Source organism: Nerophis lumbriciformis, linkage group LG27 (assembly GCF_033978685.3).
Source record: "Nerophis lumbriciformis linkage group LG27, RoL_Nlum_v2.1, whole genome shotgun sequence".
NCBI classification, from domain to species: Eukaryota; Metazoa; Chordata; class Actinopteri; order Syngnathiformes; family Syngnathidae; genus Nerophis; species Nerophis lumbriciformis.
In genome coordinates, this window is record NC_084574.2 from 2817501 (window position 1) to 2836113 (window position 18613).

Here is an 18613-nt window from a genome sequence, read left to right on the forward strand (position 1 = left end):
GGCGCACGTTCAATGAATGGCCTATTTTAAAACTTTGTTCATATATAAGGCGCACTGCATTATAAGGCGCATAGAATAGACGCTACAGTAGAGGCTGGGGTTGCGAGACCCAATATTGGTCCATATATGAAGCACACCGGATTATAAAGCGCACTGTCAGCTTTTGAGAAAATTGGAGGTTTTTAGGTGCGCCTTATAGTGCGGAAAATACGGTATTTAATATGTGGAAAAAGCTGCTGATTCATGTTACTGTTTAAAATCATCAAGGAGATCTCTAAAAAAGCAGGAATTAGATTGCCAAAATGTACATATGAGTGAATAATTCCAACAAGCAGAGTTAAAGAAACTTTTACTTTGGTTTATCTCTGCAGACAGTTTTAAGTGTATGGGGAAAAACTCAAGAACAAAAAGTAGTCCTGTTACATTCCAGTGATGTTCATGCCCTTATAGGCAAATGTCATAACAAGTGACATTTTAATACCCTTTTAAATATTTGTATGTTTAAAATCAACTCTCATATTGGCTGATTGTCACTTTGTATGTGTACTGCATTTTAAGGGGTATATTTACATTATTTGTATGCAATATTAAATCAGTTAATTTGGTCTCCAAATACGATTTATCTGCAATAATAAACTAAGCCTAATACTGTCCATATTGACAAGGTTTTTGTGGTACCGTATTTTCCGCACTATAAAGCGCACCGGATTATAAGGCGCACCTTCAATGAATGGCCTATTTTAAAACGTTGTTCATATATAAGGCGCACTGCATCATAAGGCGGATAGAATAGACGCTACAGTAGAGGCTGGGGTTGCGAGACCCAATATTGGTCCATATATGAAGCGCACCGGATTATAAAGCGCACTGTCAGCTTTTGAGAAAATTGGAGGTTTTTAGGTGCGCCTTATAGTGCGGAAAATACGGTATTTAATATGTGGAAAAAGCTGCTGATTCATGTTGCTGTTTAAAATCATCAAGGAGATCTCTAAAAGAGCAAGAATTAGATTGTCAAAATGAACATATGAGTGAATAATTCCAACAAGCAGAGTTAAAGAAACTTTTACTTTGGTTTATCTCTGCAGACAGTTTTAAGTGTATGGGGAAAAACTCAAGAACAAAAAGTAGTCCTGTTACATTCCAGTGATGGTCATGCCCTTATAGGCAAATGTCATAACAAGTAACATTTTAATACCCTTTTAAATATATTATTTCAATGTTTAAAATCAACTTTCATATTGGCTGATTGTCACTTTGTATGTGTACTGCATTTTAAGGGGTATATTTACATTATTTGTATGCAATATTAAATCAGTTAATTTGGTCTCCAAATATGATTTATCTGCAATAATAAACTAAGCCTAATACTGTCTATATTGACGAGGTTTTTGTGGTACCGTATTTTCCGCACTATAAAGCGCATCGAATTATAAGGCGCACCTTCAATGAATGGCCTATTTTAAAACGTTGTTCATATATAAGGCGCACTGCATTATAAGGCGCATAGAGTAGACGCTACAGTAGAGGCTGGGGTTGCGAGACCCAATATTGGTCCATATATGAAGCGCACCGGATTATAAAGCGCACTGTCAGCTTTTGAGAAAATTGGAGGTTTTTAGGTGCGCCTTATAGTGCGGAAAATACGGTATTTAATATGTGGAAAAAGCTGCTGATTCATGTTACTGTTTAAAGTCATCAAGGAGATCTCTAAAAGAGCAGGAATTAGATTGTCAAAATGTACATATGAGTGAATAATTCCAACAACAACACAAAAAAGGAGAGTTAAAGAAACTTTTACTTTAGTTTATCTCTGCAGACAGTTTTAAGTGTATGGGGAAAAACTCAAGAACAAAAAGTAGTCCTGTTACATTCCAGTGATGTTCATGCCCTTATAGGCAAATGTCATAACAAGTGACATTTTAATACCCTTTTAAATATATTTTTTCAATGTTTAAAATCAACTCTCATGTTGGCTGATTGTCACTTTGTATGTGTACTGCATTTTAAGGGGTATATTTACATTTGTATGCAATATTAAATCAGTTAATTTGGTCTCCAAATACGATTTATCTGCAATAATAAACTAAGCCTAATACTGTCTATATTGACGAGGTTTTTGTGATATTTAATATGTGGAAAATGCTGATTTATTTATTTTATTTTGTGGTTTGAATTCGTTTTTGGAGCTGTCATTACACATTTATCAGTATTCACATTGGTCAGTAGGGGGCAGTAGGGCGTTTCTTCCCAATTGAATGCTATCACCTGCAGACCGGAAGTGTCTTGTCATTCTGATGAGCGCGACCAGTCTGTGAACAATTGAAACGCCTTTTCCTCCTGTATAACAGGTTAGTTTTGGTGAATCAACTCACTGAATAATATCCATGTGATCTTTATAAGTTTAAGTACACATTCTGATGGTGGAGCCTAACTCTAAAGTGTTTGTGGGTTGTAGTTTGTAAATGAACACTGAAATTCAAGTATTTATTTTATTTGTATACATATACACATATATATATATATATATAGCTAGAATTCACTGAAAGTCAAGTATTTCTTATATATATATATATATATATATCTTAACCACGCCCCCACCTCCCGAAATCGGAGGTCTCAAGGTTGGCAAGTATGGTTTAAAATCATCACTTTTGCATACCAGGAGATCTCTAAAAAAGCAGGAATTAGATTGTCAAAATGTACATATGAGTGAATAATTCCAACAAGCAGAGTTAAAGAAACTTTTACTTTGGTTTATCTCTGCAGACAGTTTTAAGTGTATGGGGGAAAACTCAAGAACAAAAAGTAGTCCTGTTACATTCCAGTAATGTTCATGCCCTTATAGGCAAATGTCATAACAAGTAACATTTTAATACCCTTTTAAATATATTTTTTCAATGTTTAAAATCAACTCTCATGTTGGCTGATTGTCACTTTATGTGTACTGCATTTTAAGGGGTATATTTACATTATTTGTATGCAATATTAAATCAGTTAATTTGGTCTCCAAGTATAATTTATCTGCAATAATAAACTAAGCCTAATACTGTCCATATTGACAAGGTTTTTGTGGTACCGTATTTTCCGCACTATAAAGCGCACCTTCAATGAATGGCCTATTTTAAAACTTTGTTCATATATAAGGCGCACTGCATTATAAGGCGCATAGAATAGACGCTACAATAGAGGCTGGGGTTGCGAGACCCAATATTGGTCCATATATGAAGCGCACCGGATTATAAAGCGCACTGTCAGCTTTTGAGAAAATTGGAGGTTTTTAGGTGCGCCTTATAGTGCGGAAAATACGGTATTTAATATGTGGGAAAAGCTGCTGATTCATGTTACTGTTTAAAATCAAGGAGATCTCTAAAAGAGCAGGAATTAGATTGCCAAAATGTACAAATGAGTGAATAATTCCAACAAGCAGAGTTAAAGAAACTTTTACTTTGGTTTATCTCTGCAGACAGTTTTAAGTGTATGGGGAAAAACTCAAGAACAAAAAGTAGTCCTGTTACATTCCAGTGATGTTCATGCCCTTATAGGCAAATGTCATAACAAGTAACATTTTAATACCCTTTTAAATATATTTTTTCAATGTTTAAAATCAACTCTCATAGTGGCTGATTGTCACTTTGTATGTGTTAACAGGGTTTAACAGCAGTAAAAAAAAAAAAAAAGTAATTTAACCGAGAAAAAAAAAAAAAAAAGGTTAAAACAAAAACAAACAAAAAACATGAGCAGCATGAGACGACCACCGCACCCACCAAAGTCTGACTTTCTAGAAGCATCAGTGCACAGAAGTTCAGTCGTCATATTCCGTGTACTTCTTGGCCGAGCCGTGCACTTTGCTGGCGGGGTACTTGATCCTGTTGAGGGCCATCTTGCGCAGCACCGCCTGCGGGAGATCCACCCGGCACTTCTCGGCCAGCTCCACCAGGTAGATGAACACGTCGCTGAGTTCGTGGGCCAGCTGCTCCCGCTCGGCCTCGCTCCAGTCCGGCAGGCCCTCGGCCACCTCGCCCTTCCACTGGAAGAGCTCCGACACCTCGCCCACCTCCCCGACCATGGCCAGCAGCAGGTTGCGGGGCTGGTGGAACTGCTTCCAGTCGCGCTCGTCGGTGAACTCCGCTTGCATGCGTCGGATGTCTTCCACGGTGGGCTGCGGGCTGAAGGTGAAGACTTTCTTTTCCTCGGCACTTCCATTAATAGACTCGCCGCCATTAACCGCCGTTCCGTTCGAGGCCATTATGTTGAAGCGAGTTGTGTATAATAACACCCGCCAACTTATAGATAGGGAAGAAGTCCCGCCAAATGTGTAACCGGAAATCCGGTGTCGCGACCCGGAAGTGTTAATACTCACTTTAACAGGGACTTGTAGTTTTATAGCAGATTTCTTACGAGCCTCAAGCGCTGTTAAAAACTACAACTCCCATGTATGTCCGCGACAAACAACATGGCTACCTCGGCTGTGACAGTGACAGGCGGCGTTCGCTACAAAATGATAAAAGCAACATTATTTTATCGAAATGCGTCGTTTTCCGCCAGGAGACTAAATATGTCTGCTTCGACTAACAACCACCAACTGCAGGCCAGGACAAAAGGGTATGTGAACGTCGTCAAAGTACACTGCACTGACTTTGTAACGCGTCCGAGCGCACTTCTTCTATTAAACTTGTCGTCACTCAATGAGAAGACAAATATTTCATGTTGTGTATGGCTCGTCTTCGGAGAGAGAATGTTTTCTGCTGTTTACCTTCGTGTGGGAATGTTCCTTTTTTTTTTCCTCGGGTTGTTCTTGCCAACATGTTGAAAGAGCCACATTGGACCAAATATACAAAAAAACTAATCTGTCTGGAGCCGCAAAAAGTTAAAAGCCTCATGTAATAATAACATACTTGCCAACCCTCCCGGATTTTCCGGGAGACTCCCGAAATTCAGCGCCTCTCCCGAAAACCTCCCAGGACAAAATTTCTCCCGAAATTCAGGCGGAGCTGGAGGCCACGCCCCCTCCAGCTCCATGCGGACCTGAGTGACGTGTTGACAGCCTGTTCTCACGTCCACTTTCCCACAATATAAACAGCTAATGATCGAGGGCGAGTTCTTGGTTTCTTATGTGTGTTTATTGTTAGGCAGTTTCATTAACGTCCTCCCAGCGTGGTAACAACACACAACAACAGCAGTCAAGTTTTCGTCCCCCGTAAAGCAGTTCGTCTGCCGTAAACAGCAATGTTGTGACACTTTTAAACAGGACAATACTGCCATCTACTGTACATGCATATGTGACCCACCCACAATGTGTCACATTTTTGTGTTGATTTATTTATTTTATTTTGTGGTTTGAATTCGTTTTTGGAGCTGTCATTACAGATTTATCAGTATTCACATTGGTCAGTAGGGGGCAGTAGGGCGTTTCTTCCCAATTGAATGCTATCACCTGCAGACCGGAAGTGTCTTGTCATTCTGATGAGCGCGACCAGTCTGTGAAACGTCCTGTGTGCTTTTTCCTCCTGTATAACAGGTTAGTTTTGGTGAATCAACGCACTGAATAATATCCATGTGATCTTTATAAGTTTAAGTACACATTCTGATGGTGGAGCCTAACTCTAAAGTGTTGTAGTTTGTATTTGTGAATGAATCCAGTGCACAGCTGCAGTAATCAATACAAAAAGGCGACGTGAGTGCGCAATGTTTATATAGGAACTTCTGATCCTAATTCAGACTCCCAAATTAGAGCTCCCGTTTTCTTATTGGTTTTATAATGTATATTTGTATAATGTGTGTTTTCTGAAATAGTGACAGAGAATAGAACAAGGATGGACAATTCAACCCTTAACTCAACAATGACTAGATGAGTGTTATGTGTGTGTGTATGTGTAAATAAATGAACACTGAAATTCAAGTATTTCTTTTATTTATATATATATATATATATATATATATATATATATATATATATATATATATATATATAGCTAGAAGTCACTGAAAGTCAAGTATTTCTTATATATATATATATATACATCTTAACCACGCACCCAACCACGCCCCCGCCCCACCCCCCACCTCCCGAAATCGGAGGTCTCAAGGTTGGCAAGTATGTAATAATGAAGGCAACACATTAAGTTAGTATCTCAGATGGTGAGATAACTCCTGGAAATTACTGCCTTAAAACCAGTGTTGGGTCAGTTACTGAAAACCAGTAACTAGTTACAGTTACTAGTTATTTTATTTCAAAAGTAACTCAGTTACTTACACCCAACTAAATAGTTACTTTGAAAAGTAACTTTTTAGTTTTGTTTTTTTTCTTGGTTTTTTTTAAGGCTCCCATTAATGCCCTTTTAGCCTTCATTTCAGTACTGTTATTGCACTGGAGAATAATACAATGTGTTGATCAACTTGACATGCATTTGCATCACTCAACTCTGCTAAGCAATGTGCTCTACATACAACACACAAAGATGTTTCAAAGGGCCAACTTATTTCAGGCCAGAACAAATTGACAAAACTATTTTAAATAGCTGCAACACAATGGCACTTTAACTTTAAGTAGATAGGCTCTTCGATCCAAGACACAACTTACATTTAACTAAAATGTTATTTTCTTTGTGCTCGACAAAAGAAAAGTATTGAGAATGTCTCCATGTTAAGAAACTCGACTTCTGGCTTCACCATGATGTCTTGTTAGTTGTTATGAGAGTAGCGTGTGTGTGTGTGTGTGTGTGTGTGTGTGTGTGTGTGTGTGTGTGTGTGTGTGTGTGTGTGTGTGTGTGTGTGTGTGTGTGTGTGTGTGTGTGTGTGTGTGTGTGTGTGTGTGTGTGTGTGTGTGTGTGTGTGTGTGTGTGTGTGTGTGTGTGTGTGTGTGTGTGTGTGTGTGTGTGTGTGTGTGTGTGTGTGTGTGTGTGTGGCCCTTTAAGATATGACAGCATGTGAGGTGAGTGACGTCAGTGAGTGAGTGGGCGAGAGAGGTGAGGGAACGGCGACAGTGAGTGCGTGCAGGTGATCTAGCTTGGTGGATGGCTGCGTCCAATAAAGTTGCAACAAACCGCCAGCCTCGTCATTCACCCTCAGCTGTAAAGACCCACTTCCCGGTAAAGTGAAGGTTGTTAGCCCCGAAGTACATATGCCCTGGAGGAACGTCTCCCCTGCGCCCCTCAACTACGGTCTGGGAGCCCCCACCCACACAAAGCACGCCTCTTCTTTTCAACCGCAGCGCTGCAATAAAACACACTCAGATCTTCTGTTTCTAGCCGATACTACATAAAAAATAACACATCATGTAGTAACGGTAACCGAGTTACTGTATATAAAAAATAACGCGTTAGATTACTTGTTACTCCCGAAGCTAACGGCGTTGCAGTAACGTTACTTTGTAACGCGTTAGTCCCAAAACTGCTTAAAAATGCCAAAGGTATTGATGTGTCCATCCATCCATTTTCTACCGCTTGTCCCTTTTGGTGTCGTGGGGGGGTGCTGGAGCCTATCTTTTCTGTGCCAAAGTTAAAGGAAAGGACAGGCTGTCTTCTTCTAATGGATTTATTGCAATCTTTGCAAGCTGGGTAACGTTTGCTGTGGTCTGCAACAATATGGTAACGTTTGCTGTGGTCTGGAACAACATGGCACACAATCAGAAATGCAGCCAATAATACATACAGATAATGTGTTGTGAGACATGCAAATATAAATTAAATACACAGAGGACATAAGTAAAGGAAATTAAATGAACTCAAATATAGCTACAAACCAGGCATAATGATGTAATATGTACACACAGCTAGCCTAAATAGCATGTTAGCATGGATTATTAGCACTCCATGCAAGTCAATGATGTCAACAAAGCTCACCTTTGTGCATTCACGCACAGCATAAAAGGTTTGGTGGACAAAATGAGACAAAGGAGTGGCATATAAACTTTTTTCACAATACAATTTCAACTACTAATATTGACTTTTTCTTTTCAAAATAAAAGCTTATTCTTGTAACATTACAATAATACACAACTTTGTGTTCGAACCCCGGCCGAGTCATACCAAAGACTATAAAAATGGGAGCCATTACCTCCCTGCTTGGCACTCAGCATCAAGGGTTGGAATTGGGGGTTAAATCACCAAAAATGATTCCTAGGCGCGGCCACCGCTGCTGCTCACTGCTCCCCTCAACTCCCAGGGGGTGATCAAGGGTGATGGGTCAAATGCAGAGAATAATTTCGCCACACCTAGTGTGTACTTTAACTAAACTTTAACTTTTACTTAACTTTTTTTTTTTTTTTTGTAGTGTGTCTTTGGTGTAAGGACAAGCGGTAGAAAATTGATGGATGTTCTTTTTCTTTTATTGTGCTTTTTCCCCCCTCATACAAAAATACATCAACATAATGCTTTTAGAATTGTTCTTTGTAATTATAAGTTTGCTTAAAAATACATACTTTTGGAACTTTCACTATAAATATGGCTACATAATTACATGTTTAAGTTAGTAATGTAATGGCTTTATTTAAAAAAAAAAAAAAAAAATGCAACATTAAAATTATTCAATACTTTTCAACTAAACTCTCTGAATGAATTTTGCGAACAAAATGCAAATGTCTAACAATATATCTTGTTTTTTTTTCTTTAAAAAATAAAATGTTATAATTTTAGTATTGCAACTTTTTTTTCACAATACAATTTCAATTCTACTAATATTGACTTTTTCTTTTCAAAATAAAAGCTTATTCTTGTAACATTACACTAATACACAACTTTGTGTTCGAACCCCGGCCGAGTCATACCAAAGACTATAAAAATGGGAGCCATTACCTCCCTGCTTGGCACTCAGCATCAAGGGTTGGAATTGGGGGTTAAATCACCAAAAATGATTCCTGGGCGTGGCCACTGCTGCTGCTTACTGCTTCCCTCACCTCCCAGGGGGTGATCAAGGGTGATAGGTCAAATGCAGAGAATAATTTTGCCACACCTAGTGTGTACTTTAACTAAACTTTAACTTTTACTTAACTTTTTTTTTTTTTTTTAGTGTGTCTTTGGTGTAAGGACAAGCGGTAGAAAATGGATGGATGTTCTTTTTTCTTTTATTGTGCTTTTTTTCCCCCCTCATACAAAAATACATCAACATAATGCTTTTAGAATTTTTCTTTGTAATTATAAGTTTGCTTAAAAATACATACTTTTGGAACTTTCACTATAAATATGGCGACATAATTACATGTTTAGGTTAGTAATGTAATGGCTTTATTTAAATTAAAAAAAATGCAACATTAAAATTATTCAATACTTTTCAACTAAACTTTCTGAATGAATTTTGCGAACAAAATGCAAATGTCTAACAATATATCTTGTTTTTTTTTCTTTAAAAAAATAAAATATTATAATTTTATTATTGCAACTTTTTTTTCACAATACAATTTCAATTCTACTAATATTGACTTTTTCTTTTCAAAATAAAAGCTTATTCTTGTAACATTACAATAATACACAACTTTGTGTTCGAACCCCGGCCGAGTCATACCAAAGACTATAAAAATGGGAGCCATTACCTCCCTGCTTGGCACTCAGCATCAAGTGTTGGAATTGGGGGTTAAATCACCAAAAATGATTCCTGGGCGTGGCCACCGCTGCTGCTTACTGCTTCCCTCACCTCCCAGGGGGTGATCAACGGTGATGGGTCAAATGCAGAGAATAATTTTGCCACACCTAATGTGTACTTTTATTTAACTTTAATTTATTTTTTTCGTGTGTCTTTAGTGTAACTCAACCTTTACCAAACTACAACTGCATTCAGATGTATCGTAAGACTTTTGTTAAGTCGTCTGCTTCCTTCTCGTCCTCAGTGTTCCTCTGCAGCTGGAAGGAGTGGTGGGCCTGGAGATCCACGCCCAGATTCACTCCAACACCAAGTTGTTCTCCGGCTCGGGGGTCCATTTCATGTCTCCTCCAAACTCCCTGGTGTCATTCTTGGACGCCTCCTTACCCGGCACATTACCTGTGAGAGTCAGGACTTAATTACCATTGCTCAATAATAATAATAATTAAAGCTGCAAGCAGCATTGGTCGGGCCCGCGTATTTGGCAGGTGCTAGTCCTAACTGTCCCAATACTTTTGTCCAGTGATAGTCATAAGTGTCCCAATACTTTTGTCTACTTTTAGTCTGAAGTGTCCCAAGACTTTTGTCTAGTGTACCTACTTTGTCTGCATTGTGTGGGCACGTTGGTGCTTCCTGCTTTTAAGCAGCCATCTTAAAAAAACAGCAGCGCAGCAGCATCAGCGCAGCGGGTCTTTGAAGGGTCATAAAATCAAAACCGGAGCAGTTAGAAAAAAAACGCTTCTGTCATTGTAATCACAAGGGTTCAATCTCTCTCCTGTGTTAGTTTGAAGGCGAAACGACAAACGCGCTCAGAGGAGTTTGTTTTTGAAGGAAGGTGACCGGTTTTTACAAAAAAATTGTTTTGAAGGGGGAATAGCAAAGTTCCTGTTGGTTTTTGCTGTGGGTTGTCAATTTATGAAATGTAGGTCTAAGTGAGACCTACATAGGGGTTTTTGTTTTATGTCTCTCCGACCTTCCCAGTGTGAGTTACAGGCAGTTTTGTCATTTTTTTCTTCCGAGGAGCAGTTTTTTTCTCCGTTTTATTAAAAAATTGCTCTAGAGCGCAATTTTGAGATTTGGGGTTAGGTTTTTTTATTAGATAGCAATTCCTGCCAGTCCTGATGTGTGCGTTCAGTTTGGTGAGTTTTGAAGTATGTTAAGGGGGTCAAATTAAAGCTCAAAGAGGCAAAAGTTACTGATTTTACTAAAATTTAGTGTTGAAGGGGGAATAGCAAACTTCCTGTAGATTTTTGGCCGAGGAAATAAATTAATAAAATTTAAGTCTAAGTGAGACCTACATAGAGGTTTTTGTTTCATGTCTCTACGACATTCGTACTGGGAGTTAGAAAAAGTTTACTTTGTAGGGGGCGCCAGAGCGCAATTTTGAGTTTTGGGGTTTGGTTTTTTCACCAAAGAGTTTTGTTCGAGTTTATTTATGTGTGCGTCAAATTTGGTGAATTTTGAAACATGTTAAGAGGGTCAAAGTACCGCGCAAAGCTGCGGAATAAGAAAGAATAATAATAAAACCTTACAAATTCAATAGGTCCTTATGTCCCATTGCATAAGGACTCCCAAAGGGAGTCCTTATACAATGGGCCATGCGGGCCCTAATAACGTCATCAATAATCAATATTTATGTCTTTCCAGGTGTTGAACAGACGATGCGTTGAGGCGGCAGTGATGACGGGGCTGGCCCTCAACTGCAGCATAAACAGGAAGTCCCTTTTTGACAGGAAACACTACTTTTATGCTGATCTCCCCGTAAGTTTTTCAAGCTTCTTTTTCTTGGCATCATCAGGTTAGAAGAATGGGCTTGACAGAAATGCTCATTAGGCAAAGTCTGTCTTCTACTTCTTCCTGTAATACTATTATGGCTTTACTGAAGAAGTGGCGGCAGTGCTTCTGTTTGCCAGACGGGCAGACAAATGACACAGAACGCCGTTAAAAGAAAACGACCTGAGCTTTTTCACTCATCAGCTCATTCCGCTCCCTCTGCCACCTTTTTCCACATTATCCACCGGTCATTTCCTCCCTCTTTTCTGCAATTTCTTCCTATTTGAGGATTGCTTTCTTTTCGCGCTGGCATCATTTTTAACCATCATTGGAAGTCGTTAGAGCCCCAGGCAGTGTTGAATAATGGTGACGCTGATACAGACAGTGCACCTCGTTTAGGGATTAAGAACTGGCTGAGCTAATGAGGAATTTAGACTATAAAGTGGATTTTACCTATTTTCTGATGCACCTTTTATAATATCTTTACTTATAGAGAGCAGTGTTTCCCACACATTCATTTATTTGTGGCGGCCCGCCACGAAAGAATTATGTCCGCCACAAATGGATTTTTTGGCTTTTGACTCGCTCGACCGCTCATAAAAGCAATGGGACTGTCTGTGAATGTTGCTTGTAGTTACACCTCCGGTGCAGTAGGTGGCGGTATGCATTGTAACTCCGCCAATAGCACTTAATTCACCTGGTGGGCCAGAAGAAGAAGAAGAAGAAGAGGGACGGACAAACGGGACCAAAATACTCGCCGACTACTTTTCATAATGATGGCGCTTCCTACGTTTCTACCTCAAACGTCCAAAAGCTGCTGAAAGCCTTGATCCAGGATGCCATGGGAAAAAAAACTTAAATGGTGCCTTTTGGCGATAGTTAGCAGCTTGGTGGCTCATAGCCGGCTAGCTAACGCTTGCTAGCGTGGTAGCATTGCTTCATTTTTACAGGTGTTATAGGTAGATAGGTTATAGCTGCATCGCTCGCGGCTCGTCATATATTTAATGTTAATCCGCGATTTCACCGAGCGTTTCACTGACGGTTTCGCCTGACGCTGCTTCATTAACACCGCCGCTGTTTGACTCGGTCACCTGTTTTCATACCGACGAGCTAACGTGTCCAGGTTATAACCCTGTTGTCAATAAACACACATGGACTGAAGCTAAATTGTCCACTGTCCACTGCAGCATGTGAATGCAATGAAAAGAATAAAATCTGAGCCAACCAGCTGTTAAAATGTTGTCCAGGTTAATGTTTTGGCCATTAAAGGCCCTTCATTTCAAGATTTTAACTGTGATTGGGCTTTAAACAGGTGGCTGACCTGTTCAGATGGGTGTAACTGCTACTGGTCAAATAATGTGAAATAGCATTTAATTTTACATGTATGCAATGCCATTTAAATGTAATTATAGATAATAATAATAATAATAATAATAAATACTGTGTAGTGTTGTAAATAGTCAACGGGAAGGATTCTAGTAAGATATAAGCCATGAGCACTACACAGCCAGAAAAAAACCTAGGCAGGACAAGTAAAAATATTGGGGCAAGTAGATTTGAGAAGTCGGGCAAGTAGAAAAAAACCTTAACGTTGAACCCTGCATGTGTTGAGCTGCTGGTTAGACGGCACTGTACATAGAGCGCTTCTGCTCGTTAGTAATAAATTCTAATGTTGGATGTTCACTCCTTCACACAGATGAGTATAGAAAAATATTTTCAACGGCCGAAAAGGGCTCGACTTGGAGAGGAGGTAGGCCTACAGTCCGGACCACAGGTGCGACCTGTTCAGCAGGAGGAGGAGGAGGAGGTTGACTGACTGTGGCAGGACACCTCTGCCTCTGTTTCACTTCATGTTGCTGGTAAATAATATGGTTGTAGTAGTAGGCTAAAGTTAAATTATTTAGTATTCACTAATTAAAGGGGCAGAGCTTTAAGAGACATTTTAGCTTTTATATTTTATAAGATATATTTTTTGTAAGAACCACAATTAATAAATATATTTCAGTGAATCACTAATTGTTCAAATCTGTATATAAATATGTACATAAAATGTTGTAATTATATTCCAACTCCGCGTTCTTCTTGGTCATCGCCGCTAAGGTTCATTTTCGGTACAGTAAGAAAACAACAAAATATACATTTTTGGGTTATTTATTTACCAAATGTGTAAACAATGGCATAACTTACATATACACACAGGGTCCATTGCCAGGGTTAATGTGGTCAACATATATAAGAAAAAAACTAAATAACATAAGGCTCAGAATGGTTTCTTAACGAAACCTTTCTACATATAAAGTGCTTTTTTTGATTGATTGATTGAGACTTTTATTAGTAGATTGCACAGTACAGTACATATTCCCTACAATTGACCACTAAATGGTAACACCCCAATAAGTTTTTCAACTTGTAGATTAATACACATTTTTTACAGCTTGTCCTTAATAATGTGTACAAAACAATAGGTGTATAAATGACACAATATGTTACTGCATACTACTAATTAGGAGTCTTTGTTTGTTTACTTACTACTAAAAGACAAGTTTTCTAGTATGTTCACTATTTTATTTAAGGACTAAATTGCAATAACAAACATTTGTTTAACGTACCCTAAGATTTTTTGTTAAAATTAAGCCAATGATGCCATTTTTTTTTATTTAGAAAGGTATCAAAATGCATTTTGGTACCAGTACCAATATATTGGTATGGAACCGCCCGATTAGCAAGACAAAACAACAACAACAACAACAACTTGCTGCATGCGCTGCTCGGCCAATACAATATAAAATAATGTATGCATTCATCATTTTTGCTTCATAATAAACTTTAGATAACTTTTACCAGGTTTGGAGCAAATAAATGATGTGCATTTAAGTAAAACATTCAAAAAATGTTTGGTTAATTGAAGTTACACAAGCGAGTAATTTACTGTGATTAATCCAAATTTAAAAGTGTGATTAATCTGATGAAAAAAATATTGATCATTCAGCCACATTTTTACCCTGGAACAGATTATTTATATAGCACTTTCATGTTAAAATACTAAACAGATGTTTATTGGGAGAAGTAGGGGTGTAACGGTACACAAATATTTCGGTTCGGTACGTTTAGAGGTCACGGTTCGGTTCATTTTCGGTACAGTAAGAAAACAACAAAATATACATTTTTGGCTTATTTATTTACCAAATTTGCAAAATCTTCCACCAAAAATATTTTTCTTAGTGGAATATTTGATGTGAAGTAATGGGAACCTTGCATAGGTCAATAATTCATAATAACATTGATTTTGTTTCAATATTATGTTTTGAGCAATGACAGTTTGAAAGAAAGAAAAAACAGCTTTGTTTTATTAGTCAACATTGCAACTTTTTCTAAATGACATTTAACCTTTAAGCTTTTTTATTTCACTTTTGTTATGTTTTTGTTTATTTTAATAGTATTTTAAGAATGTGCCGTGGGCCTTTAAAACATTAGCTGTGGGCCGCAAATGGCCTCCGGGGCACACTTTTGACACCCCTGCTATAGATAATAAAAAATTAAATGTTATAAATCTATGGATAAAAAGCAGAGCCTGGCGACGCATGCGCGTTTATCATAACTCTCTCTCTCTCTCTGTCTCTGCCCCTCCCTCACAATTTGTTTTGTTTTTAACCCCTTCTTAAGCCTGAACGTACATTGAAAATACACGCAACCCTAACTCAAAATGCCGGACATTTGAGGCATTTAAGAAACTCCGCCCTGACAGCTCCGCAAAAGAGGACATGTCCGGTGAAAAGAGGACGTATGGACAGTCTATCGTAGCCTGTTAGCGGCATGCTAGCAGCTCTTTTCACCGGACATGTCCTCTTTTGCGGAGCTGTCAGGGCGGAGTTTCTTATATGCCTCAAATGTCCGGCATTTTGAGTAAACAATGCACTGTTTACACTGTGTGCATTGTTCACACAACGTGGGTTACGCTACTTAATATGTCCGTGTGGAAACTCGTTCGGTACACCTTTGAACCGAACCGGAACCCCCGTACCGAAACGGTTCAATACAAATACACGTACCATACCTGCCAACTACTCCGGTTTTCCCGTAATAAGTACGGTTTTCATCAACCTATTCCGGGTTACGGTTGCAGTGATAAAAAATATGGTTTTTCATTAATTAAAAAAAAAATAAAAAATTTTAAATGCGCGAGGCTATTTATAGCACCGCTGCCAAGCACGAGGCACCTGTTGCCATTGTTTCCAAACGAGCGAACGATCATGGAACCAGCCGGAGAAAAATCGCAAACGAGTCTTAAACCGAAAAGAAAACTGCAGTCATTCCGTGAAGAATATTCAAAAGCCTATCCGGGAATAATTATCCGTTCCAAAAAGGGTGAAAACTACGCGAATTGCACCTTGTGCAGACAAGATTTTTCGATCGGACACGGAGGAATTAGCGATGTAAAAGACGACGTTGGGACAAAAAAACACAAGTCTAATGCCGTTGCTAGCGATACAAGTGGAAAACTTTCAACGTTTTTCGTCGCCCAAACAGATTCTTTGGATGTGATAAATGCCGAAGTTTTATTTACGGAGGCAATAATTGAGCATGGACTTCCAATCGCACTGGCTGATCACATGGGACAGTTAAATGTTTGTAATGCAACCTTTAAAAATCATTACGCGGTGATCGCGGTCCCAAAAATAAACTTTTCTTGCATGATAATGTCCAGAAAAATTCGCTTTATATTACTATAGAGTCCTTTTAACGAATGAGTTTGATGGTTTATCACAAACCTTAAATGAAAGAAGTCCTTTGTTCTCCTGCAGCATGCATGCGCTTTGGCCTTGCTTCGTGTTTGGTGCGCAATCCTGTCGGCTGTATTTCACAGCACGACATACTGTTAAAAGTGTTTATACTATTTATGCTTTCAAGTCCAAGTTGAAGAAATCTTGTTAAATGTTGACAGCATAACTACCAAAATACAGAAGTATGTCCTTAATATTTTTGCAGTGCTATTTCTGTTGAAAAGTTCAAATGATTACATTAGAGATGTGATGTGCCACTTTTCAAGTGTCTGATGGCTTAAATTAATTTTCATTCATTTTTCATATTTTGAATTCTTTTGAAAGGCTTACAAAAAAACTACATTTGAATTGTAATTCCATGCTATTGACAGGACTATTAATTTTAATGAAGTTAGCTTACAATGTTTACAGTATGATAATTGTGATAGAAATGTGAATTTTAGGCACAGAATATTTTTTACAATTGAACAAGGCAGTAGATTATACAAGCTTGGACAGAAAGTTAATAATGACACCAATTTTTTTTAAATTGGAATTGTTTAGTACTGTTTTACCATTTGTTTACTGTTTATACTTTCAATTAACAAATTGAAGTCTTGTGAAAGGTTGACAGGATAACTGGCATTAACTGTCAAAATAATTTCAAACTATTGAAGTTAGCTTACAGAATAAACATGTCAATCAACCCATATGATTTTTGCTGTAATATTTTTGTTTTGAAAAGTCACTGTGACTGATAGAAAAGTGATGGTTTTAGCAACATTTTAACCTGTCTGAATGCTAATAATCATTTTGCGTCGGGGGGCGAAGCCTGAACCCCCCACCAGGACTTTGTCCGGGGCCTACGGCCCCTGGACCCTGGCTACTAGGTTTTTCTGATTTCAAAAGTTGGCAGGTATGAGAGAGTAATTGTTTTATTGTTAGTCATGGCTCATTTCTACCTATTTGGACCTGCTACTGAAACGCCTATTGGGTCTACTGCAGGCCGGGGCAATTATTTTGACACAAAGGGCCAAATTTTGAGAAAAAAATGTGTCTAGGGGTCAGTATATCTATTTTTAGAAACACTAGGAGTGTAACGGTACACAAAAATTTTGGTTCGGTACATACCTCGGTTTAGAGGTCACAGTTCAGTTCATTTTCGGTACAGTAAGAAAACAACAAAATATACATTTTTGGGTTATTTATTTACCAAATGTGTAAACAATGGCATAACTTACATATACACACAGGGTCCATTGCCAGGGTTAATGTGGTCAACATATATAAGAAAAAAACTAAATAACATAAGGCTCAGAATGGTTTCTTAACGAAACCTTTCTACATATAAAGTGCTTTTTTTGATTGATTGATTGAGACTTTTATTAGTAGATTGCACAGTACAGTACATATTCCCTACAATTGACCACTAAATGGTAACACCCCAATAAGTTTTTACACTTGTAGATTAATACACATTTTTTACAGCTTGTCCTTAATAATGTGTACAAAATAATAGGTGTATAAATGACACAATATGTTACTCCATACTACTAATTAGGAGTCTTTGTTTGTTTACTTACTACTAAAAGACAAGTTGTCTAGTATGTTCACTATTTTATTTAAGGACTAAATTGCAATAACAAACATTTGTTTAACGTACCCTAAGATTTTTTGTTAAAATTAAGCCAATGATGCCATTTTTTTTTATTTAGAAAGGTATCAAAATGCATTTTGGTACCAGTACCAATATATTGGTATGGAACCGCCCGATTAGCAAGACAAAACAACAACAACAACAACAACTTGCTGCATGCGCTGCTCGGCCAATACAATATAAAATAATGTATGCATTCATCATTTTTGCTTCATAATAAACTTTAGATAACTTTTACCAGGTTTTGAGCAAATAAATGATGTGCATTAAAGTAAAACATTCAAAAAATGTTTGGTTAATTGAAGTTACACAAGCGAGTAATTTACTGTGATTAATCCAAATTTAAAAGTGTGATTAATCTGATAAAAAAAAATATTGATCATTCAGCCACATTTTTACCCTGGAACAGATTATTTATATAACACTTTCATGTTAAAATACTAAACAGATGTTTATTGGGAGAAGTAGGGGTGTAGCGGTACACAAACGTTTCGGTTCGGTACATTTAGAGGTCACGGTTCGGTTCATTTTCGGTACAGAAAGAAAACAACAAAATAAACATTTTTGGGTTATTTATTTACCAAATTTGCAAAATCTTCCACCAAAAATATTTTTCTTAGTGTAATATTTGATGCGAAGTAATGGGAACCTTGGATAGGTCAATAATTCATAATATTGATTTTGATTCAATATTATGTTTTGAGCAATGACAGTTTGAAAGAAAAAAAAAAACAGCTGTTTTATATTAGTCAACATTGCAACTTTTTCTAAATTACATTTAACCTTTATGCTTTTTAATTTCACTTTTGTTATGTTTTTGTTTATTTTAATAGTATTTTTAGAATGTGCC

The 18613-nt window shown here is 37.7% G+C and overlaps 2 protein-coding genes across 2 annotated transcripts in view; one reads left to right on the forward strand and one right to left on the reverse strand.

Moving 5' to 3' along the window:
- Window positions 1–3433: 3433 nt before the first annotated feature.
- On the reverse strand, window positions 3434–4328 carry dctpp1 (dCTP pyrophosphatase 1). Its single transcript, XM_061987871.2, has one exon. It carries the CDS (start codon window positions 4244–4246, stop codon window positions 3803–3805), a length of 444 nt encoding a protein of 147 aa, XP_061843855.2. The 5' UTR covers window positions 4247–4328; the 3' UTR covers window positions 3434–3802.
- A 122-nt stretch (window positions 4329–4450) lies between these two features.
- gatb (glutamyl-tRNA(Gln) amidotransferase, subunit B) overlaps window positions 4451–18613 on the forward strand; it is a 74965-nt gene continuing 60802 nt past the window's right edge. Inside the window, exons 1-3 of the mRNA XM_061923042.2 lie at window positions 4451–4602; window positions 9821–9974; window positions 11221–11334. Of these exons, the coding sequence (XP_061779026.2) occupies window positions 4454–4602; window positions 9821–9974; window positions 11221–11334 (417 nt within the window). The 5' untranslated portion in view covers window positions 4451–4453. The remainder of the gene's footprint in view (window positions 4603–9820; window positions 9975–11220; window positions 11335–18613) is intronic.

Bases quoted from the DNA above. Each gene is read 5' to 3' on its own strand.
- dctpp1 (XM_061987871.2), bottom strand. From the start codon at position 4,246: ATGGCCTCGAACGGAACGGCGGTTAATGGCGGCGAGTCTATTAATGGA.